Source organism: Sylvia atricapilla, chromosome 13 (assembly GCF_009819655.1).
Source record: "Sylvia atricapilla isolate bSylAtr1 chromosome 13, bSylAtr1.pri, whole genome shotgun sequence".
NCBI classification, from domain to species: Eukaryota; Metazoa; Chordata; class Aves; order Passeriformes; family Sylviidae; genus Sylvia; species Sylvia atricapilla.
Genome location: NC_089152.1, coordinates 2,447,117 through 2,473,981, shown reverse-complemented (window position 1 = coordinate 2,473,981; position 26,865 = coordinate 2,447,117). Strand labels below are relative to the sequence as shown.

Here is a 26,865-nt window from a genome sequence, read left to right as displayed (position 1 = left end):
CTGAAAACATACCATGACTTCAGACTGAAAGGACTTTACTAAATCTTCACTCCTTTCCCCCAGGTCTCAGGAGCCCCCATGGATGCACACTAAGGACTGCAAACTGAGAATATTGTATAGCAATGGGGCAGAGCACAGGCCAGTGCTTCCCCCCTCTTAAACAGAGGGTGCTTCTCTGTGGGTGAAAAATCAGGAATGAGTAAAACCATTAATTTTATCTGCCTTGAGCAGACCTTCTGGGATAGCACTGCATGGAACTGGGGTGCCTGCAAAGCCCATCCTGCTCAGAGAGACAAACAGGAGGCCGAGCACAAGGTGACTGTATGAAGGGACGTCTCTTCTCTTGCACTGCCCATTCCATTCACTCAGGTTCCTCTGCCGGGGCACCAGGGCCACCTCCTCCTCCGTGGCACTTGTCCCACCTCGGTGAGGCCGTGTCCTGCGGTCCCTGGTGCGACAGCTCCGGCTGGTGGCTGCCGAGGGCGGCAAACAGCACTCACATGGAAACGTTCAGGAGAGGGAACACGGCTGTGCCAAGGAAATGCCTCATCTTCCTGATGGTATCCATCTCCCAAACCACAAGGGACAGGAAACGTGGCAGATGCTTTTGTGGAACACCCGACGCGCATCAAACACACATCGCTGCTGCTTTCCACAGCGCAACGAGGGCACAGATTTAATTACACACAAGCTCTCCTAAATCAAGGGGAGAGACAGTTGAAAATAGGGTGGAAAAAAACCCAACATTTAATTCAATTTATTTAGCAGCATCTTTATTGCAACAAAGGTTTTGTAATAAAACGCAGCAAAACTAATGTCTCCACTTTACATGATTAAAAGCCATGGAGCTCGGAAGGGGGGGAGGGAGGGAGCCCAATAAACCCACTGGAGTGAGACATGCAATTTTGTTAACGCAAACAGCAGGCACTTCATGTTCTCAAATTAAAACACCTGAACTTCTACTGAGCAGAACAGCCAAGGGAAAACCGCAGGAAGAGCTCTCTGCCCCTTCCCAAGGGGCACAAGGAAAGTCTCTGCAGGGTTCTGGCACTCAAGGAAACAGGCAGCTCGAGGCAGGGGTCTCACCTGGCTGAGGTTTTGCTTACTCAGACTCTGTTATTGCCTGGGCAGGGCTTTGTTATTGCCTGCTGGCAGCAGCAGGACAGCCGGACACACAGACACACAGCAGCAGCACGACCCACTTCTCCTGGCAGGGAATATGGGCTGGAACTCGGAGTATGAGAATTCTCCATTATTTCCTACCCAGGTTCAGGTGCAGGTGCTCCAGGGTTAAAGCATTACTACACTATCCCACTCAGAAAGTTTTTTCCATAGCCTATTTCCAAATGCCACTAGGAAGTAGGGAATGCATTTTCCATTCTAATATAATGAAGTTAGTTATTTTCAAAGCTTTGCTTGGTGCTTTGAGCTCATTTTTCCATTGAGTTTGTAAAAATTAAGCAATTTGGGTACATACTAATTTTACTGTGTTCTGAATAAAAAGAGATCATTGAGAACAAAGGGAGGTGGGGGTGAAACCCAACAGCTTTGCACATCCCACACTCACAAGGCATCACTGGAAGCTGCACTAAAATGGGGTGAAAGAACGTGCTTTCACCAGGAACAAAACCAAGCAAACCCAACCACCTCAAAAGACAGGAAACTGCCTGCACCAACACACAACAATCTCAGCACTCAGATCCCCATATTTCATATATGTTCTTAAACACATGAAAACATTCATCTCAAAGACACCTGTGCAACTAAATATCCACCATGCAAGGAAGCCTCAGTGCTGCTCCTGCTCAGAGCAGGGCTCCTGCTGGGCAGACACAGCTGGAAGGCAGAGAGGACATACCAACCTCTGGTTTGGGAGCCACAGCAAAGGCTCCTCCTCACACCTTTTTGCTCCACAACCTCCTTTGCATGTGCTCCCCCAGGATCTCACTAGTTCTGCTTAAAACTCACGTTAACCAAGAGATTTTTTAACATGCAGGAAGTGATGAAGTACAATCCCAAATATCAAACAGGTTGGAAACCTCCTTGAGTGACATTCCCATCTCCAGGACTGTAAGGTACAGTCTTGTCCTGGTCTTAGGCCAGACCAACACTTTCCATATGAGGTGCAGGAATACCACTCCCCCCAGAAATAAGGATGCAAAGTCCCTCAGCACTAACATCTTCCTACCTCTGCAGTCTCGATCACAACAGAGCCTTTCTTCACTGGGAATTTAGTTGGAATCAGACTTCATCTAAGGCATCTCTTTTCAAGAACTACAAAACTCTGGTGATAAATCCTTCCAGCACTTCCACAGGATAAGAGAGCACGGGGGCCTTAAAGTGCTTAACTACAGTAAAAAGAAAAGAAAACGGTAGGAAAGAAAGAATCCATAATTTATGTTGCAAAACAGAGCAGTTACAGTATATTGTACTTTAATAGCTTTTTGATGTATATATTTAAAACAGTGGAAGGATGCATTATTAAAAATTCTATGTCAGCACTTATAATCACATCTTGCCTCAAATCCAAACCTAGCCTGGTCTACTCACATAATGTTTAGTTCTTCAGTCCCCAAAAAAAGCACTGTTTGATGAAGGCCATTTTTGTTCTGTTTTTTAAACAAAAGGATCAATTTCATCTTAAAAATGATATACATTTACATTCAAGGGTAATCACCTCTAGAAAAAGAACAAAAACACCCCAAAAAAGCAAGTTAATTTAATATTGAACAAAATATAAACAACCTTGGAAAAGGTGAATACTATCCATGGGTAATTTTATACATATATGTATATATGAACAGATATAGATATATGTATATATAATACAGCATAAACACGTAGGGAACACAATGGAACTCCAGAGGAACAGCTTATTTTTTGTCTCTACCCACTGTTGTGTTGCACATGTGCTCCTCTCTCGGTGCTGACTGTAACACACTCCCCAGGGATGTTGCCTTTGCTTCAGCCACAATCCACCGCTAAGAGAAGACACTCCTGGAGCTGGGCTCCTTCCGTGCCACGCCCTTCCCAAAATCAACCCGTTATTGACCTGCTAATGGGGCTTTAACCGATCCACTTGTAATCTGCAAACCAGCAAAGAGCTCGAACCAAGGCTCCCCACTGCGGAGGAAACACTCCCTGCACGGCTTTGGCTCCTTTGTGTATCCCAAAACCCAGATCCTGTTCTCACACACGGCTTTTTACAAGCCCCTGCTCCCCTCGCTTTGGTGCACATGCCCAGCAGTTTAACTGAAAAACGATGCAGTTTGATCCGATAGAGCCAGACTGTTAAATCCCGAGTTCAGGGATCAAGCTGAACAGTACAAAACCAAGTAAAGTACAAGGTTACAACATGTGGAGTTTTAAGAGCATAAACACTGAGAGCGATTCCAGATTTTCAGCAGATGAAAAGAAAATCATGCTCTGCTCCTCTCTAGCACCAAAACAGAAGGAAAACTAAGTTCTTGGGTTTCTAAGAAAACCATTAAAACTTATCAAAGTCTCAGAGGCAAGTCCCAAAGGGGGAATTTTCTGGATTAAAGAGAAAAATTTTCTGTGGATTTCTATCCTAAATTACCTGTTGCCAGTTGAAAGTGCCTTCACACACTTACGCTTTTCAGCCAAGCCTGCTGCTTAATTAAACCTCGTAGCAAAAACACAACTGGGACTGCAATTCCTTGAGGGTTACCTGAAGCTGTACAGAAAGGGGTTCTCAAAGACAGCATCATCATCATCATCATGCACAGTAGTGCTAGAAAGGACCCAGGAACAGGGAACTGGACAGGGCATGAGCCTGGGAAATAGCCCCTCATACATGAGGAAATTCAACAGAACAGTTCATATTGCCTCACATGTAAGGTCTCCCCACACATCCTCTGCAGACCTTGGAATCAGAGTATTGAATTTCTAAATTGTAACAGGATGCATATGCTATATCATGCTGATGGTAGGGTGAGGAAGGAGTATTGCAAACCCAGCTCCAGAGTGAACACCAGGGGAAAATCTCAACGCGATGCACTTTGAAGCTTGTTTGAAAGTTTACAGTTTCTGCTTTTTAACTTCAGTTAGTTTGCACCTCAGAATAAAAGATTGTTATGCCCATATCACAGTAAAGTATCAATTCACTTCTCCACTGAAATCAAGTACAATCAGGATAGGTTCTCAAGCTGCTGGAAGAAAAGAATGATTTATCCTAGGGGAGAAGGAATCAAAGAACCTGGCATCAACTGATCTGAATCCAAACTTTAAATATGTTAAGAGACAGCTTAAAAGTCTTTCTTCTTAAAAAACAATTAACATCTAGACAGGGGATGTGTCCAACTTGTGACCACCTTCTAAGGAGTGAGACACATCCCTTTCACAAAGCATAAAAGCTATATGATAGCATTGAAAATTAATAAAAGTTGTAACCATTTAGGTAAACTCTTGCTGTGTAGTGATTAAATCATCCAGTATAATGTAATAAGATACCAAGGAACACACTGTAAAAATACATCAATTATGCCATAATGCTTTTAAAAAGTGAAGATCTGGTGCTGTAGAAGTACGTTGTTTTCAGTCTCAGCTCGTCCCCCAAGAGAACACCCATGGTACTGTATTATACCACAGACATTGGATTTTATTTACAGCTTAAACTTGAAGTTTAATAACTAAAGTTATTAGATCACCGTGCTTTAATTTCCTGTATGGCACCAATTTTACTTTTAAAAAAGTGTCTGTGAGGGTGTGTACGTGCGTGTACGTGTGGCAGGCACCAGAAAGCAACGTTCCATCCTATTTTCTCTAGTTTCCTACACCTCCCTGTCCGTGGAGCAGAGCTCTGAGGTCAGTCACATGGCCTTCATGGCAGCAATGCGAGAGCCCAGGTTCTCCTGCAGGTAATACAGCAGGTGCAGTTCATAGTGCTCCCCCGACTCAGGGACCCTGATGCTGTGTCTCTCCTGAGGGTAGATCTGAAATGGAAAATGAAGTCGTCAATATCCACAGGAGTTGAAGGTGACAATATTTACATCAGTCCCAGAGCCACATTCCAAATGTCCACGGAATGTCTCTGCATTAGCTCTGCACCTGAACTGACACACCTCATCCTGCACTGCCTGAACCCAGGAGAACTCACTGGGATCCAGCTGTGCTGGAGAAGGTCAGCCTGGCTGAGCAGAGGCAGCTCCTGACCAGAGCACATTCCTGCTTCTGCAGTGTGGTGTGGATCCCTGGGCTCCAGCTGCACTGAGCCAGCTTAATTGGGTTTAATTCAATGCTGCATGAACACTGCTGCACTGCCTTCCAGCTGCAGAACTTCAGGAACAACCTTAACTACTTATTTACCCAGTTTTTCTTTTTGCTAATTCATAAAATATTAACATTTAAAAAAAATCCTTGGCTCAAATGCCACAGTTTTATCCTAGAATTCCAAGGTGTCCAGCACAGCCATGGTACAAGTTCCAATTCTGCACTCCTCCAAGACACACATGTTACCTTTACACACTGGCTCTGGCCTTACCTGTAGGTCATAGGGTTTCCCAGCTCTCACCAAAAAGCTGAGCAAAATACTGGTGTGTGCAAAGTGAACGTTCTCATCCAAGAATCCGTGTAGCAGCAGCAAACGGTTTGGTCTGGGAAAAGCAAGAGACAAGCAGTTCTAGACAGCATCCCACTCATTTCACAGTCCACACACATCCCTACAGAAACACTCCCCAGAAAAAAGTATTTGCATTGAAAGCACTAATTTCACAGTTGTAAACTGCTCTGGATAGACACATTTCTTGAACCTGTTCCTTCCTCCTCTGAAAGTTCTTCCTGCACATGCATTTTACAGTCAGACCTTTTATCTGAATATCTTATCTATTTCTCAGCAATGCTTCCTAGCCTGGACAATATGAGGCCTTAAACCTTGCTGATTGTCAGCTCTTTGGCAAGAAAGCCCATGGCCCCATCTTGCTCTGCTGTCCTGAGACAGCCTCAGAACACACAAAAACATCTCAATCAACTAATTTTTGTTTAGCTTAATGTGGCTCTAAAGTGCTAATCAAATTGAAGATATGTTTGTCACCTCTTTAGACAAAAAATATAGTATAAAAGGGCTAACATTAAACGGTCTGTGATTATGCAAATGTTCATTTGAGTATTAAGTTTATTAGTCTTGGGTAGTGTTGGGTGTTTTTTTAGTATTATTCAATGTGAGCATTTGTGATTAGAGAAATACCAAGAACAGGGAGATAAAAATGTGTCTATGGGGCTTGAACTTTCCTGGTAAGTAAAAGGAGACAAGAGGCAGAAGCAAACTTACTCAGAAGGAAACTTCTCAGCCTGCATGGCCACAGATCCCAGGTAGTAGCCCTGCTCGTTGTGCTCCGGGTGGCCCATGTAGCGTTCCGTGTATCCCGTGTCATAGAAAATCCACAGCGTGACCGGGGCTCCAGCTATGGCCACCTGCAGTGCCACGGAGAGGGGAATGACAGCACTGTCTCCTGACCTGGGAATGACAGTGCTGTCTCCTCACCTGGGAATGACAGCGCTGTCCCTGACCTGGGAATGACAGCGCTGTCCCTCACCTGGGAATGACAGCGCTGCCCCTCACCTGGGAATGACAGCGCTGTCCCTCACCTGGGAATGACAGTGCTGTCCCTCACCTGGGAATGACAGTACTGCCCCTCATCTGGGAATGACAGTGCTGAACCTCACCTGGGAATGACAGCGCTGTCCCTCACCTGGGAATGACAGCGCTGTCCCTCACCTGGGAATGACAGTACTGTCCCTGACCTGGGAATGACAGCGCTGTCCCTCACCTGGGAATGACAGCGCTGTCCTCTGACCTGAGAGTGACAGCACTGCCCCTGATCTGGGAATGACAGCAGTCCCTCACCTGGGAATGACAGCACTGCCCCTCACCTGGGAATGACAGCACTGTCCCTGACCTGGCCACATCCTTCCCCACCATGACTTCATCCCTCTGTAACTGTGCAAGGAGCAAAGCAATCCTTGCTGTCTCTGCCTCCGAGCAGATCACAGCTCAGCTATGATCCACGTGTGCTGAGAACCAGGAAGAGCCTACAGGTAAATTGGAAACAACTCTAAATATACCCCCTGCAAGGGATGCTGACGAAAGTGCATTCTGTGAGGTTTTGTGGATTTGGGTCCATTTGCATGTCAAACAGAAACAACTCCCTAGGACTCGGCAAACTGCCCTGCATAGCTACCACCAGCTTGCAGAGAGGCTTGTGGAAAAAAAAGACACAGAAAAAAACCCTAAACCACCTAAACCCCCTTTGCAAGGCAGGTGTTTGTAAAGGTAAAAATACAACAATTGTTAAGGATTGAGACAAATAATTATTAAATGTCCCAGTAATGTTAAGGTTGGACTTAAAGAAAACAAGAGTAGCCACAAAGAACAAAACACATTTCAAGGGCAAACACCAGCTCTTCCCACAACGCTACTCAAAGGCAGTCTGGCTGTTTATTACAGTGGTCTAAAGTCAGGCAGGCACCAGAACGTCTTTCCAGTACCTCTCCCCATCCCCAGGCTGTCCTCCTGGCTGCTTCAGAACACACTGCTATGCAGCAGCACAGGTAATTCGATCTGGGAATAGATCAGTCTGCAAAGGAACTACTCTGTCAGGGCCACAAAGAGGGAGGATGAGAAGGAGGTATTGTTTTTCACCAGGATCGTTTCCCTTACCTGGTTTACAACACAAAGCTCAGCTGGCACTAAGTGGGCAGCAGCTGACACTACCTAAGGTACCTTCAGCACAAGTGACCTGAGATAGGTAGAGGTACAGGAGCACAGCTAAGTCATTGCAAGCTCAACAGTCCAAGAGTTGCTAGAAAAGCAACTTCTCTCTGAAGTCACCTAAACAGCAGAGTCTTGAAACAGCCCTTCCACCGTGTCCTAACTTGTCTAGAGCAAGCTCCAAGGTCTTTGTGCTGTGACCACCCATGGAAGTCTCACTATTAAAGGAAAAATTCTGTCTGCAGCACCAGAGTAGTACTCAATGCATGAACATACCCTGAAGATATCTGACCTCTGTGTTAAAGCCATCAGGGAGAGGTAGCCTCCGTAGGACCAGCCGTGGATGCCCACACGCTCCAAGTCGATGAAGTCGTACTGTGAGGCCAAATACTGCAGCCCTTCCACCTGGTCATCGATTTCTATCTGTCCCTGGCAGGGCAGAGACAAAGTTCTCTTAGTTACAGGCAAAAGTTACATTCTCAGGACTGCCCGAGGTAGCCACCTTCAGAGCTTTGGTACTCAGGAGTGATCCATGCTAAGAATGCAACTGTCCTGCTTCATGTGAGCTGCGAATTTTATCTGTGAGGAGCCACAGCCTTGTTATGAGCCACCCTGTGTCAGGCTGCAGCTGGTTCACAACCTCAAACCATGACATTTTATCTTTCCCACATCGAGCATCTTTCCTCCCTCAACTCCCACCTAATACACACTTCCTGTTCCCAAACCCCAGGAGTGTCACACAGGCAGTGCTGGGCACCTGTGCCCAACCTGTGCTTCAGGGCTACTAACACTGGCACTCAAACCCATCTATGGCTGAGAACAGAGCCAGACTCAGAGCCCACTTACCATTTTGTATTTAAAGGCTCCTTCAAACTTCAGCCCTCGGTGGCAGGAGCCCCTGTTGTCAATGACAACGACAACATAGCCCAGAGAGGCCAGAGTGTTCAGTCGGAAGTACTTGATTCCTTTAAACCGGTTGTTTACCAGCTGTACCTGGAATACAAGAGCAGCACAGAATCCAGAGGTCACCTCTTACTCCAGTTTCAGATTTTATTTATATTTACCTTCTTTCAAATGCTTTATACAATTTTATAATGAAAAGTTTTCAAGATCCCTTCTTCCTGCTGCAGGATTCCCTCTCCCTGCTATGCAATAAACTCTTCTCCCAGTACAACCAGCCATTCTGTGTCACAGGTATGAAGAGGTGAACTGAGATCCAATGAGGCAACTGGAGAGAAGGAGGAGACAGAACTGGGAACAAGGACCACCTGATTCCCTTTTCTCCCAGTTCCAGCTCTGCTACTCCATACCTGTCCTCAGACAAGTGGCAGTGCCTGGATCCATGACCTGGGAACGATGAATCCTTACAGCACCTTTGGCCAAGCACCTACCCACCAAAGAGGCAAAATGCCACCTGCTGCCCTCAGCACAGAGCAGGAAGTGTTCCTGCAGGAGAGCAGTGGAGTGATCCCTGCCAGCCCATCCCTCTGCTCGCCAGCTCACCTGAGGGCCTCCATAGATGAACAGCACTGTGGGGTACTTCTTCCCAGGCTGCAGGTTATGGGGTTTGTACATCATTCCATACAGAGTGAACCCCGTGGAGCTCTCAAAGGAGAACACTTCAGGGGGAATGTAATCAGGAAGAGGACCTGCCATGGGAGGGAACAGAGAGCCTGGCTTTAACAGGAATGGATCAGTAACACAGCTCTGCTGCACCACTCTCACCAGTCTCACTGCAATCTCAGTGGAACTCTCCCACACCTTCTAGTGGGTGTGGCTGGATCCAGGCAGACACTGGGAATGCCCCAGCCCTAGATGAGCTTTCTGAGCCCTATCACATCCCCATCCCTGCTCTCCTGTGAATGACAGTAACTCTTCTCCCCTGACACAGCCATTACAGGTGTCCCATCCCCTCCTAACTCCACTTAGGACTTGCTATATTAACATGTGGAAAGCATAGGACATGAAGTATGCCTCAGGTAAGGAGAAATGAAAGGCAACAGAAATCCAGTGGAAGATTATAGCCTGAGAGCTGTCTCATGAAGACACGAGTAGGCAGCAGAACACACTATTTAAGAAGTGCACCTCCCTCCCCAGGAACAGAGTCTTTAGCAGGCACATCATACAGAGCAAATGAGTGCACTTAAATCCCTCCTTCAGCTAAAACTGGCAGGACAAAATTGGTAATTTCCACTCTTAATTTCTTCATGGTCTGTTTATATCCATTTGTTGCTGAGCTGAAAATGTCCCTCCTCTACTTCACAAACTCCTCACACAAGCCAGTAGTTTCAGAGACAAGTCTGGTCAGTCACAACAGCAAACCTCAAGCAAGTATACACTGTGATATCTTTTATCCTGTGATCCTGCTTGTCCTTTTCCTCATCCATGCCATTACCTGCTGAATCTAAAATGGTAGCCCAGAATTCCTTAGTCCTATGAGCTGCATCATCTTCTGATCCTGTCAGCCGGTACAGTGACACACAGTGGGGGTTCTTCTGATTACTGTACTTGCTGATGAACATGTCACAGTCCTGGGGAGAAAAAGAAAATGCTTCGAACTCCTTGGTGCAGAGCCACAAGCAAGTGCTAATTTCTTTTGCATTTAGATCTTTCAGAAGATGTTTATGGACCAAATTAAACCAGAAATCTGAGCACTTTTGCTTCTGAAAAAGCAGAAACACTACAGCCCTTAACACTCCAAACCCAAAGATACACCTGAAAATCCAAGAGTGGCCTGAAGAGCCTGTCACAAACCTTCTGGGCCATGAATTCCCAGCTGGATCCCTGGAACTCCACCCAATGCTGCTCAGGCTCATCTCCTCTAATGATTGCTCTCTAGTCCACTGCAGGCAGAGAGTCAGGCTCAAAGAGTTTCAGACAATTCATCCTGGCTCCTTTTGCCTGAAGTGAGCTGGGGAGCAACCGGGAAGTCAAATCCGGTTTCCAGTGGGGTGATTGTACACATTGTACAACGTACAGGAGGGCACAACACAGCCCAAAATCTGCTTTTGTTATCTCTCAATAGTGCCCTGTGTGCTGAGTGACAGGAAAAGCCTGGGCTAAGGCAGAGCAGCCTAGGCAGGCACAGGTACCTGGCTGACACAGCAGGCGTGCGAGTAACCGCGCTCTGTCAGACGCTTCACCTCCCCGGGGTTCTCGTAATTAACAACGTACAAATGATGCTCCAGAGGTGAGTCTTTTGTGCCTTGGAAGTACACCAGTTTTTTGGCTTCATCCACATAGATCTGTCAGGAAGAAAACAAACGGCACATCCCTCAATATATCCAGTTCTACCACGTCGGAAGTCTCCCCTGCATCCCTCCTGCCTCACTTCCATAATGCTGAGTTGGAGCCCAGCAATCTGCAAGAGATAAACCAAACAACTGTTCTCACTGTCTGCAACTCTGTCAGCTTGATTCAAATTATCAAAGAATTCCTCCAGCTCAGAGCTACAAGAGCAGCAGTTTGGGGACTTTTCCTTCCGTCCTTGTGCAAGCTCACAAATTACACAAAACAGAAACACTGTGTATTTTGGCTGAAACCATACTGGATTAATAGATTTATACTGATCTCTCCAAGGGACCATCTCCCTGCAGTGTGTGTGGTAGGATATCCAGGAAGCAAGAGCAAGACTTACATTGGATCCATGTCTGCCAAGCACTTCCCATTCCCCACTGGTAATTGCTATCTCCTCTTTGATGAGGCACTTGAAGTCACCTGCAAATAGCCAATGTACAGAGATTTTTATTTCTAAAAATATTTTGTCACTTGCATAGAAATAAAGGTTTTATACTGAACAATAGGCGGGCAAAGGAAATACGAAGTGTCAAAAATGGAGAATTTTGCAAGAACTCTGCCTTTATAAGATGATTTAATTTCCCTTAGAATGAAGGAGATCTAGGAAGAAAAAGAAGTCTGATGCATTCAGAGAGATCTAATCAACCCCAGATACAATGCTATGTGGGAAAGAGACCCACAACAGTTGCACGAAACTAGGACCTCTAATAAAATTATGAGTATTTTTTGTGCATAGAGTTCAGTAGGCGCCTTTAACACACACTAAGTAAGTTAACTATCACAGCATGAAACTGTGAATTTAAGAACACATGCTGTGGAAAAAACCACTCTGGGAGCTTTGCACACAGCGATTTCCTGCATCTGAGCAAGACCAAGTTCCAGCAGTGAAGAGGAAAAGCCAGCTAAGTCTCACAGTCTCACACAGAGCTTGTTTCCCATCTGGTTTTTGGAAACTTTTCCCTCTAGCCCATAAGGAAGGATTTGGGTTAAAACAGAATAACCCCTGTACAATTTCCAGAGGAATGACCGCACACTGAAGAGCTTTCCTGGACAACGGCAGAAGTTTCCAATAAGACAATAATTCCTGCCAGCTGGAAGGACATTTATTTCCTCACTGGTCAGCAACACATGCCCAATGAAAGCACAAGAACAATTCCCCTTACTTGGAGCAGGGAGGCCTCCACAGGACCGTTTGTACTTGCTCTCCTTCAGAACCGAGGTGACCTTGTACAGGTGCCGGAAGCCTGTTTTGCACTCAGAGGCAAAAATGAACTCTATCTCATCTTCTTGGGTTTGAGGGAAGACATGGAAGATATCATGGATCTGAGGAGACAGAGAGGTGGATTAGTGTTACCAGCAGGACTCTGGCACTGCAGCACACAAAATATGTTCCTCTTGCTGCTCAACACAGACCACAGAGTCCAGGGTAACTGGGTGCAGCACTGTCCCTTACTGGGAGAACCACTGACACTTGGAGCCAGGGGGGGCTGCAGCCAGTGCCACATCCCTGCAGCTCCAGCTTTCTGCCAGTCTTAACTCTATATCCTGGTCACCAAACTAATTAAGTTTTTCTGCACTTGCCCTAGCTTAGACACAGAGGTGGGTCCAGCTCTGCACACCTCGATCCTGTGCTGCCTGCAAGTGAAGGATTATTTAAAAAAGGATGAGCTGACATAATCTTCCCACTAATCAACATGTCAGCTCTTGCTTCAAGGGACAATCTTTTGAGAACTTGGGAGCATTTTTCTTCACAGTATGAGCTGCCAGTCAAGAACCACTTCAGACAGTAAAAATAATGGAGAAAGAGAAACTGACTGCACCATTCTGAAACCAAACACTTACTAAGGAGAGAATGTGGTATCTACGAGAGCACTTGCTGTATAGGGATCATTCACTGAAAGTCTTTCTGCAAATGTTCTCTGCTGAAAGATGCAACTATGTGCCAGTGATTGATGCTCCCAGGCACACCTCCAATGGGATGTCACTGCAGAGACAGGGATCTTTTTGTGCAGCAGTGTGAGGAGAGTTTACAGCAGTGACCAGGCACACCCATGGCTGCTCTCAGCACAAGCCCTGCAGTTCATCTCCCAGAACATCACACCCTTAATGTGTTTCACCAGATCAGATGTAGTTCATGAGGGGTTCAGTGCCTGTTAAGACTCTCAGGACTTTTCATCCAGTGCCGTTTTGATCCATCTTTTTTGCCTGGAGAATATTTCATCTGGTGGCACTGCTGGTGCTAACAATTGGAGAGTGTTGGTGACACTGTGGGCAAGGGGCTGCCTGGGAACACCAGAGCCCTGGGCTCTGCTCCTGGCTCTGAGTATGGATTGACTCAAGCAAAGCAGCTCTGTTTTCACATCTCAAATCTGTTCTCTGCCTCCTGCTTTTTACAGCAGGAAGCACTGAATATGCACAGAACTTGCACGATGGGATCACTCTCCTTGGCAGCAGCAGTAACATCAACATTCAAATTCTTACATTTATCCAGATGTCTGTCGTTTCTTCATAAATAATGAAAGGTGTAACAGAATCTGGTACAGCATCAATAAGTTTCTGTCTTTCCATTGCATCATCTTCTGTGGGGATGAATAATGCAGGAGGGATCAGGACTATCTGAAGCCGAGTTTGGGAGCGATCCAGCAAGATGGACCAGATGCTGTTGAGGACACAGATATTAGAGAAAATAACATGTAACCATGAGTATGACACAAGTCTGAAAGTCTCAGTAGCACTAGGCATTTTGAGGGAGTCAAGAATACTCATTTGCAGATTAAGTCACGTGCAAAATTTCACCCACATAAACAAATCTCTTCCATAACACAAGAACCTATTTCGCTTCATTTTAATATTGCATAAGCACTGCAAGTTCAAAAGTTTAACTCATTCTGTTCTCCCTGATTTGAATTGTGCTTTAAGGGAGAAAGAGAAGAGAAAAATCAGAGGGAATAATGAAGCAGAAAAAATTTCAATTGAAATTTCAGGATGCTTGTGAAAATACTATTGTTAGATCTACACCTGGCAGAGAATAACTCTGGCACCTAAAGGGACCATCAGCAGCCCCTGCCATATTCTGATGGCTTTGTATGTAGCTCCAACAATAACTCTGCAAAAAGCAGGATAATATAGCAAATGTCTCCCTGGATTTCTTCCACATTTGGATGGGAAGGAAATTGAAAAGGTGAAAGCCATCTTTAGATTCAAAACCTGGAGGAGTGCACGTCTGGAAAACCATGGAATCACTTGGGTTGGAAAAAACTCTTAAGATTGAGTCCAACCATTCTGCCAGCACTGCCAAGCCCACCACTAACCCTGTCCCCAAGTGCCACATCTACACAGCTTTAAAGTCCCTCCAGGGATGGTGATTCCACCATTGCCCTGGGCAGCCTGTGCCAGGGCTGGACAACCCTTTCAGTGAAATATCCTTTCGGAGCAGCTTCTGGTGAGTTAGAAACACTGTACTACATCATCTACAGGGTTAAAATGACATGCAAATGTAAGTAGCACTTACAGCAGGTTTTCTGATCAGTAAGTCTGGTCAGCAAGGATGGTCCAGTGGTTAGGGCGCTAGCCTAGGGCCTGGGGGACCTGGGCTCATTTCTCTCCTCAGCCACAGACTTCCTGCGTGACCATGGCAAGGCACTTAACCTCTCTGGGCTTCAGTTCCCCATCTGTAAAATGGGGATAATAGCACTGCACTCTCTCTCACAGGGATGCTGAGAGGACACACACATCAAAGGCTGCGAGTGCCCAAACCCAAAGCAGTAGGGCCAGGGAGCAGAGAAAGACACAAGGAGGGCTCTGGTTTGGCTTTTGGAAAAATGGTTCCCTTTGCACAAACAAGTTGGCAGCAATGTAAAAGTGAAAGCAGGCTTAAGCTGGAAGAAGACAGAGACCACTACAATCTGCTTCTGACTGTATGACCCCAAACCCTCTGAGCAGAGACAGGATTAACATACGCACTATTTTCCTTCTGGCGTCCACCCAGCTCTAGCAATGTACTCTACTCCTTCAAAGAGGATCTCGAAGGGCTGAACTAGCTCTTTATCCACAACATCTGCAATCTGTTGACAAAGCAGCAATTCAGTGACACTGAGATGAACCCCCACAACCAGTTTTTCATGCACGATGAGAGGCTGGACACAGAAGACTTTTTCTGCGCAGCTTATGCAATTTAGATTGTTCAGCCTTTGTAACACAGGGGACTGAAGCCCATCTGTATCCAGAGCCCAGCACAGCAGGAGAGCTGCACACTGCCAATACAGCCAGGGCTGGGACCAGAGAAATCTGGATGCTGCTCACAAACCCATCATTCATCTTGCACAACTCATTTGAATTCTCAGTTCCCCCCTGTGAAGGGGAGATGATTTCGTGAGATTTTCATGGATAGGTGCTGAACATCCTGCATGACACCCAGTTATCAATGTGGTTCTAATCCATGAAGTGCAGTGCTGCAGTCTGTCCCTGCTGGGACAGGGAACAAGTCCCAGTGGTACCCAAAGGGTCCTGAAGGCTTTCCCTGCCTCTGCTGGCTGACACCAGCATCACTATCCCAGCAGGTGACTGATGGCTGAAGTAACTCTAGAGTTGGGAGAATTCCAATAATTTACGGCTGTTAATGTATCTGTTTGATAAAATTAATTTCCCATCTGTCCAAAGATCTTGGACTGGCCTGTGGAAATTTCTGCATCTGTTCAAAAAATCCCAGGGCAAAAGCAGAGTTCATCTCTTTCCATATGTTCATGCTTTTGTAAGGTGATATACTGTATTTGCAATCCAATTTTCCCAATATCTGCAGCCAATCAAGAGATCAGTCACATAAGAAGGTCTAACCATCCACACCTACAATACTCTGCTCTGCAGCTGAGTTCACACACCAGTGGTAGCAAAGAAAAGCACAGCCTTGAGAAATACTGCTGCACACTGAGTATCTGCACAGGAATGAGCCAAGGGCACTGCCTTCAGAGAAGCCAGGAAGCCATCAAAACCAGGAAAGTTTCTTTGTACAGAACTGGAAAATGAATTTTACAAAAAAAAAAAAAAAAAAAAAAAAAAAAAAAAAAAAAAAAAAAAAAAGTCACAGCAATTAAATGGATTTGGCAAATAAACAGAACATAGACTTACTCTGCCTTCTGCATTGATTGTCACTTCAGAGATCTTGAAAGTGACCTTTGGATTTGCTGTACCTATAAAAACAGATGTTAACAGTCAGGCATCAATTATTTGCTGTGCATTAGTGTAGTGTTATTCACACAGGATTGGAAAATGCAAACAGCAGAATGTTCTTTGATCAAATTAGACTCCCTGCACGTCTGAGGGACAGCACAGAACCAGGCAGAGGAAAAAGAAACTCCAAATGTGAGGAGATTTAGAGGATGTAATCCTGCAAACCGATCAAGAGCTACACTACTGTTCCCGGCAGTCTTTCCCCCCACAGATGCATTTACAGGGTGGAAGTAAATGCTCAGGAGTGACTGGGATAGCAAAGCAAGCTTTGGTTCATTGTTTGGCTGTTATTCCAAGGTGCATAGGAAGTGATCCAGTGCTGAAGAGCTTCTGTGAAAACTAAACACCTAAAAACCTACTGCCATCACTAGTGCCATTATGATAATAAAGCTACATATTGTTTAAGAGATTTGGGCTTTTGTTAGCTTTTTTTTTTTTTTTTTTTTTTTTTTTTTTTTATTTAATTGAATAGAGCCATGGCAAAATACTCTCAGAAATCTGAGCATTCACAAGCACCAAATAACCACGAGGTGTCACCTCTTGCTTCCCAGGCTCACACTGAGCTTTTTTCTACCCTTGACACAAGTAGTAAATCAGGAAAAGCAATAAGCTTTTCCAGTCAATCTACAAGATCTGAATGAATTCTGCAGCTTGAGAAGGTCAGCCAAAGTAAGATACTTCTCTAAAAAATGAAGATTTCAGGAGTGAGGAAAGACAGCAAACCACTGCTCCCTGAACAATGTGGCCTGCTGTGACAACAGGGACATCTCAGAAGGACTGAATTGCTCAAACTTGCCCCACACCTGACATTGAATCAGCCCTCAGCACATCTGCTTAAATCCCATTTCCCTGCTTCCAGTGGCTTTCACTTCAAGCCTGTCCTCAGCCTTTCACTGCTGAAGCCTCCAGATCATCCTGTTTTTTGTGCAAATGTGACCACAGGTGGTTTTCCTGGCAGGCTGCAGCAGGACAGGTTTGCTGTTTAAAGTCCAAGAGCAATCCTGGAGATCAGAGTCCTCTGGAGTTCCAGAGAATTGAACTGCCAGAGCACTGCCAGCAGCTAAACAGAAACCCTTCCAAAATCCCAAAAGGCTGTAATTCTGGAGCAGTTCCCCCAGAAACACAGGGGTGTAACAAGAATCAACTCCTCAACAACTCAGGTCTTCCAGGATCCCAGGGAGTGGCTCAAACAGTGACAACCAGAGAGGGTTCACCTAGAGTCCTCAGTAACCACATGGCTGCAGTATCAGCACAGTCACCAGAGACTCACCCAGCCTCCAGAGCAGCTTCCCCAAACACATCTGCACCACCTGGACACCAAATACTCAACACCTCTCTGCTCTAGGCTTGGAGAGTCACTGCTGTCAGGCACATGGAATAAACTGGTGTCCTCCAGAAACAGGGGTGCAAGGTTTCAGGGTCTCACCAGTTTTGGGGTACCGGAAGGAATCTGTTCTTCTTGTCTCCAGCATGGGTGATGTGACATGGATAATTTCCACCTCTGACTCATCGTTTTCTTCATAAAGAATTTGAAGAACTTTACCCCCATCCAGTGCTATAAATGAATTAACATCACAGAATTACAGAACAGAATTATCAGTGATTGCAGGCATCAATACTGTCTCAGGAGCACAAGCAGATTGGAAGGATGAAGAAAAATCCAGGAAAGCCTGTGATTCAGGTTTCATTAAGCAAAACACAGAGGCTCCTACAACTCCCACCTCTGCTGAGAGAAGGGAAGTGCTCACAAGGCCCCTGTAACATGCCCCCTACTGCAGACAGCTCCAAAGGAGGCTATTCCCAACTTGCAGAAGGATAAGTAAGAGCAAGAGAGAGCTCTGCACTGGACAGGGCCTGTCAGACATGCTGGATCCCCACACTTACTGGGCTGTGCCTTTGGGCACCACCAGTAGCCAGTGTATCTGTCAAACTCCTCTTGCAGCACAAAAGTGGCCACGCCAGCAGATTTTGGATCCTCCTCAACGTTGGCCAGCTCTAAAAAAAGACACCAAAGAATTAGTTCATGATGTGCTGCAGAACCAAACCAGTTCTGCATTTTCCCAAGCACAGCCCAAGCTCACCCCCAGGGAACAATTACACGATAATAAATCTGACTTCTCAGCAGATTTGTTTTCTGCTTCCAGCCTTCTCTGTTCATATATTTGGGGAGGATTTAATCCCCTCTGACATGGCAGCCTCTTTTAGGAAAGGAAAGCCATTCTCTCTTCTAACTTCCACCTAATTAGGCTCTCAATTAACCAAAGAAAGAAGATGTTCTCTCTACCTGAGTTCAGTGAATTGGAACTACAACTTTTAAGAAAATCAAAACCCCGAAGCCTTCTGAACAACTGAAACTGAATACATAAACATTCAAAAAATTGAAAGCATCAGCTTTTCATTCAGGAACCAAAAGTAACAGACTTACATAACATGTCAACATGATGACATATCCATAGGGCTTCAATATTTTTCCTGTTACCCTGGAGGTAACTTAGCAGCACTCCATAAATAATTATCATCTGAGAAGGAGTCATTGCTACAGCTTATTTTTACTGTACTTACATAATATTTTAATATTAAGCATTTAAATAGTCTAAAGCATTATTATGAAGTGTCATAAATTTCAATTGACTAAGATTTAAATTATACAGTTTAAATACAAAATGAAATTGATTTTAAAGTGTTTTATCCACAATTTCCCATTTTCTTTCTTCCAGGAGAAATGTCTAAAACAGAGCTGAAGAGGGTAAGAAGTGAGAACCTAAGTTACAGAGTATGAGAGGCCAGCAGAAGCCCTAGAGCTTTTCAGAAACTGCCTAAATTGTTTCTAAAAATCTCTGCAGCCTGATTTCACTGACAGAAACTTTCCTCCAGCTCTATTCCACCCACAGCTCCTCCACTCAAAAAAGGCTGTTCCAGTGAAAAGCAATGTGCTGTGTTTCAGGAAAAGAACCTTTCCATATGTATCTAACAAACAACTCTTTCTGACAGATTGCACAGTGCAGGGAAAAAGAATCATCCCAGAGTATCTGCACTACAGGAAGTCTATAAACATGACAAACAAGGTGGAATACACAGTGGCCATTACCCCCATTTCAGGAGACCCTTTAGTGCCATTGCTCAATGCAGTCTAGCAAGAACAAGTGCAGAGGAGGTAGAGGAATTTAATTCAGGATGCATTACCATTGTGCACAAATGTCAGCCTCCTTTCTTCCCTGGATTCTATATTAGATATCCAGATGTCATTGCAATGGATAAATGCAATCCAATTTGGATCAGCTGGACAAAGCTTGGGATCCATCCGGATATTTGGACAACTGGTCTCTACCAGAATGGGTCTTAAAGGCTGTTGCTGTAGGGAATTAAAAAACAAAAAAGAAACACAGTAAAACATGATAACCCAGGAAGACATCCACTGAGTAACTGGGATTTCAGAAGACCACAGTTGTGTGGACACTGACTTCAAATACATGTTTAGGGAGGAACCTACCCATTTTACACACAGGAAAATACTGTGCAGATGTTTTATAAGGAAAGTTGTGCTTCTATGATGGTCCCACCACGTGTCCTTCCCCAGATCAGCCCCAACCACAGGGCAACTTGTGGAGAGAAGCCTGGCACACTCTTAAAAACAGCACCCTAAAAGGGCTGGCAGAATATACAAACTTGTCCTCCAAAAGCAACTCAAGATACAGTAAATTACCCCTGACAACAGGGTTGGACAAATACCTGGCATCTATTATAATAATAATAAATTATTTCAGGTTTGAAGGGCAGCTTCAGCACCAGCAGAATGAAGGCTGCTTGTTCTGCAAGTTGTGCAGTCAAATGGTGTAAAAACGGGTGTAACACATCCAGCACTGACCACGGAACAGTGACCTGGAAACTGCAGCCTGGGGACAAAAGCTGTCTCTGATGTGATGTCTGACCCCATGGAGGAGCACAGAGCCTTTTGTTGCTTTTTATGGACACTGCTAGTCATGAAAAATCAAACAAATCTGGTGTCTTGCCTTGCTGACACAATTTTATCACTTCTTCTAGCCCTGCATCTGAGTTTCTACAATCATGGAAACACACCCCTGTGGATAACCCTGCTTCCAGAGTTATCAAGGTCACTTCCTGTGCCAGCGCAATAACTGCTGATGATTTGCTCTCACTCCAAGCCAAAGGAGGTCCTTGCCAGAGCAAAGTCCTGCAGAGAGAGAGAGATGAGTAAACTCACGGTGAATCCATGGGGGCCTCCATCTTTCACATGATAAATGCCACTCCCTGCCTGGAAGAGGAAGGTGCCGCTCTCTCTGTGGTAATCATAGGAGGCAATCCCAACGGTGCCGATGCGCTTCCTCTCCCGCAGCAACTCCTCTTCCCGGGAGTACATCCCATAGTCCAGGATGGCCTGAAAACAGGCAGAGAAGCCCAATCAACATCTCTGCTCTGCATGCATTACCCTGCTTCCAGGAGCAGATGGCTGAGCAGACATCCTCCTCCTCCAGAATCCTGCTGCCGGCTGGAAGCCCACTCCTGCTTTGCCTCTGCCACCAGCACTCGTAGGTGCAGGCCACGATCAGATCCCACACAACTGTAAACTGACAGCCACTCCTCCCATAGCAAGGCCAGCATTATTCCCAATACTCCCTGGTATAAGAAAGCTCAGACTGAGGGTCTGTTGTTTCTAGAATGAGCAGGAGAGACTTTGCTCACTTTCACAGACATGCAGTGACTAGTCTGGTGGGAGGAGAGCACAGCCGGAGTTTTACGTCTGGCTGACAGCCCTGGGAAATAACACGGGGAAAAATCCACCTCATTCCATGTGGGGTTTGTCCCACCTCCTCCAGCCTGCCATGGTGCATGGGATGGGATGGTGCAGGCTTGCTATGTGCAGCAGGGAAAAGGGAATCCACATCCCACTGAGTGGGAAAGGGATCCTCTGCTCCAGCATGAGTCACGGAGCCACTGACTGATCCTCGGGGGAATCATCACTTCCCCTGCAAGACAGCAGGGAAGTGATTGGAGACTCCAGGCTCCCTCAGCAATCCCCAGGACCTCACAGCACAGAACCTGATGCAAATTAGCACTTGCTATCTCTGCCAGCAAAGGAGTCATCCAGCACACAGAGAGGATGAAACTCCAAACAGTGAGGAGAAAGCTGTGCTTCATTTAGGGATGGCTGCAGGGCTGGCATGTACTAGGAGAATCTTCATGTTTTTAAGAAAATAAACTTCACATTTTCACAGTGGAAACCCCAAATTCCACGTGCTCGAAGCAAGAAAGAAATCAGGACCCACCGGAAAAAGATCCAGAAGAGGCTTCCAGGAAAGCAGCAGGACAGCAGCTTTGTTTATGGTTTTGGGAATTTCAGAATAGAAGAGCGTGTTCTCCCTGTTCTCCCCAGACATTGCTATTGTGAAAGTGAGGTGAAAAAGAAGCGTATTAGCTTTCTGTTAATAACCCCAACCCAAAAGGATGCCCAGGAACAGTTTCTCAGGCTCTTCCTACTTCCTGGAAGTACTGATGGTCTGTGCACTGCAGCCTCACTCTGGGAATTCCCTGCTCCACAGAAGTGCAGGTCAGAGAGAAGGCAGAGAACAAAGACACCCAGGCTTACCCCATGCTGCTCAAAGCACTCTGTGTCTTCTTCCTGCTCTTTAATTCCATAAGCTTTATAAATCAAGGAGGCCTTTTGTACCAATTTCCCTGTGAATCACAAACCTGAGCTTAAGCAAGTAGCCCAAGTGGCAAGCAGTGGGGTAGAACATGGCTCTAGCTCCTAGGCCTCTGCTTCAGCCACTGCTTCTCTCCCTAATCCAGGTTTTCATGGATTTATGTTCAGCTACTGAAGCTCCTGACAAAAGCATTCCTCCACCACAAGGCCTGCTCCAAAAAGCCACTCAGAGGGCTGCTCACACTATCACTTATGGCGCCAAATCACTTCTATCAAATGAACACTAATTAGTGAAACAATGCACAAGTGAGGCACTGAATCCAAGAACAACAAACTACATGAAGTTTTTTATTATTAAGACCAAAATTGTTGAGAAAAGTATTTACTCTTTAAGCTGCCCCTGACCTACACTGCTATTTATTCCCCACAGGATTCCTGGAAAACCTGCTCCATTGGTAGCTGAGGCACAAAGGACTTTCAAAATTACACTTCAAATCTCTGCTTTAGAAGGAAAATTTGAAGAACAAGGTTCCACCCAACAGCTATAATAAGAGAAAGGATATAAACCTGCATAGCTTTTGGAGTGAATATATACTTGGAGTGACAGAAAAGGGACTAAACAGACTTCCAGCTTGGGAACATGCCCCAAAGGTCACTTCCCAGTTCTTTCCCAGGCCTGATGGTGACCTCCAATCACGCCACTCCCACGGGAGATTACCTCACAAGTTTTAATGAGATATTACAATCACAACCATGACTTTTGACCAGCCAGTGTGGCCTGGAATCCCTTTTGATTTAACTGCCAGGAACACCCAGCTGGAACAGTCAATCCCAAACAGCCCTGCAGTGACACTGTCACAGCCAGCTCACCCAGATAGTAGATCCTATCGGAATGAGGTCCTTCGGGATCATTTTTCTTCACAAACGTGAAGTCATGAGGAGCTTTTGCCATCATGTATCCATGATACTTCCGTGTATCTGTGAGCAGTTTCCGAAGCTGGCTCCAGGAATGCCTCTCTACATAGAAAGGTTCCAGTTTTGGCCGCTCCTCCCTCGGGACCTGCTCCTCACGACCTGCAGTCTCAAAGATTTCCAGGCCCGGCTGTTCAGTTTCCATGGCTGCTGCCATGTTGCATGTTTCTGGAAAAAACAGAACAGCAGAGCTTCAGCTCGAGCAAACCCTCACTGCACACTCCCAACACACCCCACAGCAAAAGTGCTTTAAGAAAGCCACCCTTTCACGTGGGGAATAAAACCCACAGCAGAAGGAAGAGAACTAGGAGATATCTTCTGCTCTGGAAAGCAGGCTGGCACCACTCAGCCTTTCAGAAGAGACCACAGACTTCATAAAGCCACAGATTTATTGTTGTGTTTCCCATGCCCACACATACCAACCACTCATTTTAGGTCATGAAGTGGATAAATTCTTCCCCTTTAAGCTCCCACCTGCTTCTTTCCCTGAGACCTCCACAAATCACTTCACTGCACTGATATCAGAACAGGGGATGATTAGGAGAGGAGCAAGAGCTGGGACAAACAACTGCTCAGAATAAGTAACACTGATAGCTGATCTGGAGCCTGGTGGTTCCACACAACAGGCTTAGGAAGCTTATGTCCTTATTCCCATTATTCTCCCATAACTTCTTGGGTTTGTTTGTATCTCCATTCAAACTAAGCAGAGACAGGTCTAGCAGTGATCAACACTATTATATCATCCCAATTACAAATATCAGAAGGGGACACAGTGAAAAAAATCATTTCCCAAATGGATTTATCTGCAACACAAGTCTTATCTGCCCAACAGACTGTTAATTCAAGGGATATCTCTTCCTGCAGGGCACTGGGCTTTACAAAGTGTATCTGAGCTGAAATTATCAGCCCAGACGTCTGGCAAGAGGAAACCAAGTCCTCCCACTGTAAATCCCAGAGCTGAGGGCAGCTCCAAAAGGATCCAAGCTATGAACTCCTGTCACATAGCTCATTCCTGGAGAGCCCAAGGTGTAGGATTGTCAGTGCTCAAAGGGAGGGAGGGGGTGTCTATATATAGCATGGAAAGACTGCACAAGTGCTGTGTACGCTGCTGGGGCAGAGCATGTTGGCCTGAGCCTCACAAAACACTCATACAGCCTAAATAAAGCATTTCCCTTTAGCAATCAGGCACTGAAGGCTCACTGGAGCCCAAAGCACAGGCTTGGGCAGCTGGCAGAGCTCTCTGATGGACTGGCTCTCCCATGGCTCTCCAGAGCAGCTGAGACACCTCCCCAAAGGAGTGAAAAAACAGCATCTGCTCCTTGACACAAACCCCTCTTAACACAAATAGTTCAGTTTCACCTCTGGCAACACAAACCAAACAAACACGGGTCTTTCTTCTGCTCACACTATTTACAGCACAAAAACCCAGAACAAAAGAGCCCTGTCCAACTGGAAGGAGGGTCCAAGGCATGCACCGAGCAGTGCACGCACCAAGCAGTGTCAGTTCTTGAGGAGACAGCGGTAGAAACTGACAAAGAACCTTCAAACCTGAATCACAGATCTCGTTTCATCTGAAGAATTCCAACAAAGAAAAAAAACTCCTTTCCCCACCTACCCCCAGATGCTGCTATTTCTTAACAAGACCTACTTCTCGCAAGAAAAGGGATAAAAACCGAAGAGCAGTGGACGTTAACGCGCCGATAGCAGCGGGAACGGCCACTCGGCACGGGAATGTCAGTCCACAGGGATGCTCCCGAGGGCTCCTCTGTGGCCGGGGGCAGGGGTCCCGGGGGGGATGGCGGGCAGATTGCGGGGGTCCCTCCACGGCCGGGGACAGATTCCGGGGGACCCTCCACAGCCGGGAGAGGACCTCGGGGGGTCCTTCCACGGCCAGAGGGAGATCCCGGTGGGATCTCCCCGGCCAGGGGCAGATCCCGGAGGAGCCTACACGGCCAGGCGCAGATCCTGCACGGCCAGGGGCAGATCCCGAGTCGCCCCTAAGTCCAGCAACAGATCGCGGGGGTCCCTCCACGGCCGGGGCAGCGACCAGGCCTGGCCGGGGGCGGAAGGCCGGGTCGCCCCGGGTCAAGCTCCCTCCTCCCGCCCACCTCAGGAATCCCAAGGTCCCCAGGGATCCTCCCCGGAGCGGAGCCCGCTGCCCGACCCCCGAGGTTCCCGGCGGTACTCACGGCGCTCCGCGGCGGCGCTGCTGCCGAGCCGCCCCGCCGGGCCGCTGCTGCCGCTGCCGCTTCCGCTTCCGCTTCCGCTTCCGCTTCCGCTGCCAGGAGCGGCCGCGGGCGCCGTGCGCGCTGCGGAGGGCGCCGCCTGCCGGCCGGTAGGACCGAGAGCACGGATGTGACACGGGCACAGGGACACGGGACACGGGACACAGGCCTTGAGCAGGGACTGGGACAAACATACACACATTACAGCATGCACGGAGGCCAGGTCATGCAACCCCCCCGTGCACAGAGACCCTGCAGTTTCAAAAATCGCCTTTTTTTTTTTTTTTTTTTTTTTTTAGCTCTCCAGAAAATGGTTCCCACAGGGGAAGGGAATTCCCAGCCGTAATAACGAATGTTAAGCTCAGGGCACACCCAGGTTCCAGCAAGGTGAGCCCCTAAAACAATCCCAGGCTCCAGAGTTGTGAGCCCCCAGCCAAATGTTTCTATACCCCTGAATTTTCAATTGCAAAGCGCAGTACATTTTTTTCAAAGGAAAATGGTTTTCTGTCCTATAAACCAGAAAAAATAACTTTTGTAGGGGGCTCCCTCCTAAATGGACGTGCAGGTGGAAGCTGTGGTTCACACTGGGATCTGAGGGCTGGCTTTCCCCAAAAGGGTCCGTGAGGTTTGTGTTCCAAAATAAATCCTCCAGGGGACCACTGCTACAGCTCAGCCGACCTTCTGTGATAGCTTCACAGCCCCAGGGGCTGGCAGAGGGTGGGAATCCTCCATCCAGGGCCAGGCTGGGCCATGGACCTGCTGTCTCCACTCCAGAGATTCACAGGGAAAACCCTGAGGCTGTGAGAGGCCATGCCAAGATGGTCTGAAAGAAGATGGTTTTGCTTTTGGAATGAGGGGCCCTTGTGTGAGCTGCTGAGGGAGGGAGTGAGTGGTGGCCTTTTTGGAAACAAGTCAGTGCTGTCCTTTTTTAGCGTTATTACCACAGAATCGTGGAATAGTGTGGGTTGGAAGGGGCCTTAAATCTCGTCCAGTTCCAATCATAGGCAGGGCCACCAAAATCAGGTTGCCCCAAGCCCCATCCAACCTGGTCTTGGACACTTCTGAGATGAGGCAGCCACAATTTCTCTAGACAATCTGTGCCAGTGCTTGGCCAGCAGAAGGTCCTGGGCACAAAATAATGACAATGTAAGAGTTTAAACAGGTTGTGCCTCACGGCTGCAGGATTGCTATTTTCTAAATTCGTATCAACCTCTCCTGTCACGGCTGAGATGGGGTCAGTCTCTTCTACTTGATACACAATACAGGACAAGGCAAACAGGCTTAAGTTGTGCCAGGAGAGGTTTAATTTGGATTATTCGAGTTTAGTTAGAGTTTACTTGAATATATTGGAAAATTCCTTCACAGAAAGCGTTGTTGAACATTGGCACAGGCTGGTGACAGTGATGGAGTCCCCATACCAGAGGGATACCAAAGCCAGGTGGACGTGAGGGCATGGCTCAGTGGTGGTCTCGGCAGCGCTGGGGAACGCTTAGCCTGGATCTGTGAGGGGTGACAACGCCGCGGCTCACCGCCCCTCAGAGATGAGGCCGGCGGACAGCGCTGGGGAACGCTTAGCTCGGCTCTGTTGAGGGGTGACAACGCCGCGGCTCACCGCCCCTCACGGACGAGGCCGGCGGACAGCGCTGGGGAGCGGTTAGCTCGGCTCTGTGAGGGCTGACAACGCCGCGGCTCACCGCCCCTCAGAAGTGAGGCCGGCGGACAGCGCTGGGGAACGCTTAGCCTGGATCTGTGAG

At 46.8% G+C, this 26,865-nt stretch overlaps 1 protein-coding gene across 3 annotated transcripts; it reads right to left on the bottom strand.

Annotated features, from left to right (window-relative positions):
- Positions 1-741: 741 nt before the first annotated feature.
- Positions 742-25,151, bottom strand: DPP8 (dipeptidyl peptidase 8). Of its 3 annotated transcripts, XM_066328213.1 has the most exons (20): positions 25,076-25,151; positions 22,785-23,054; positions 21,538-21,650; positions 20,475-20,648; positions 19,436-19,604; positions 18,137-18,247; positions 17,679-17,807; positions 16,151-16,212; positions 14,990-15,090; positions 13,508-13,685; positions 12,190-12,349; positions 11,367-11,446; positions 10,822-10,974; positions 10,125-10,260; positions 9,233-9,378; positions 8,576-8,722; positions 8,006-8,158; positions 6,290-6,432; positions 5,504-5,615; positions 742-4,955 (listed from the first exon to the last, which is right to left on the bottom strand). In XM_066328213.1, exons 2-20 carry the CDS (start codon positions 23,041-23,043, stop codon positions 4,833-4,835), a joined length of 2,649 nt encoding a protein of 882 aa, XP_066184310.1. In that variant the 5' UTR covers positions 23,044-23,054; positions 25,076-25,151; the 3' UTR covers positions 742-4,832. The 3 variants fall into 3 exon arrangements, with proteins under 3 accessions (XP_066184310.1, XP_066184311.1, XP_066184312.1); XM_066328214.1 differs by lacking the exon at positions 6,290-6,432 and having other exon boundaries at positions 8,022-8,158; XM_066328215.1 differs by lacking the exons at positions 742-4,955; positions 5,504-5,615 and having other exon boundaries at positions 6,296-6,432; positions 8,022-8,158.
- Positions 25,152-26,865: the final 1,714 nt, after the last annotated feature.

Excerpts from the sequence above, each read along its gene's own strand:
- DPP8 (XM_066328213.1), bottom strand. The coding sequence starts at position 23,043 with ATGGCAGCAGCCATGGAAACTGAACAGCCGGGCCTGGAAATCTTTGAG. Across the intron at positions 19,605-20,474 it reads GAGGCCCCCATGGATTCACC|CAACAGCCTTTAAGACCCAT; the intron begins GTGAGTTTACTC and ends AATTCCCTACAG. Across the intron at positions 8,723-9,232 it reads TCATCTATGGAGGCCCTCAG|GTACAGCTGGTAAACAACCG; the intron begins GTGAGCTGGCGA and ends CTTGTATTCCAG.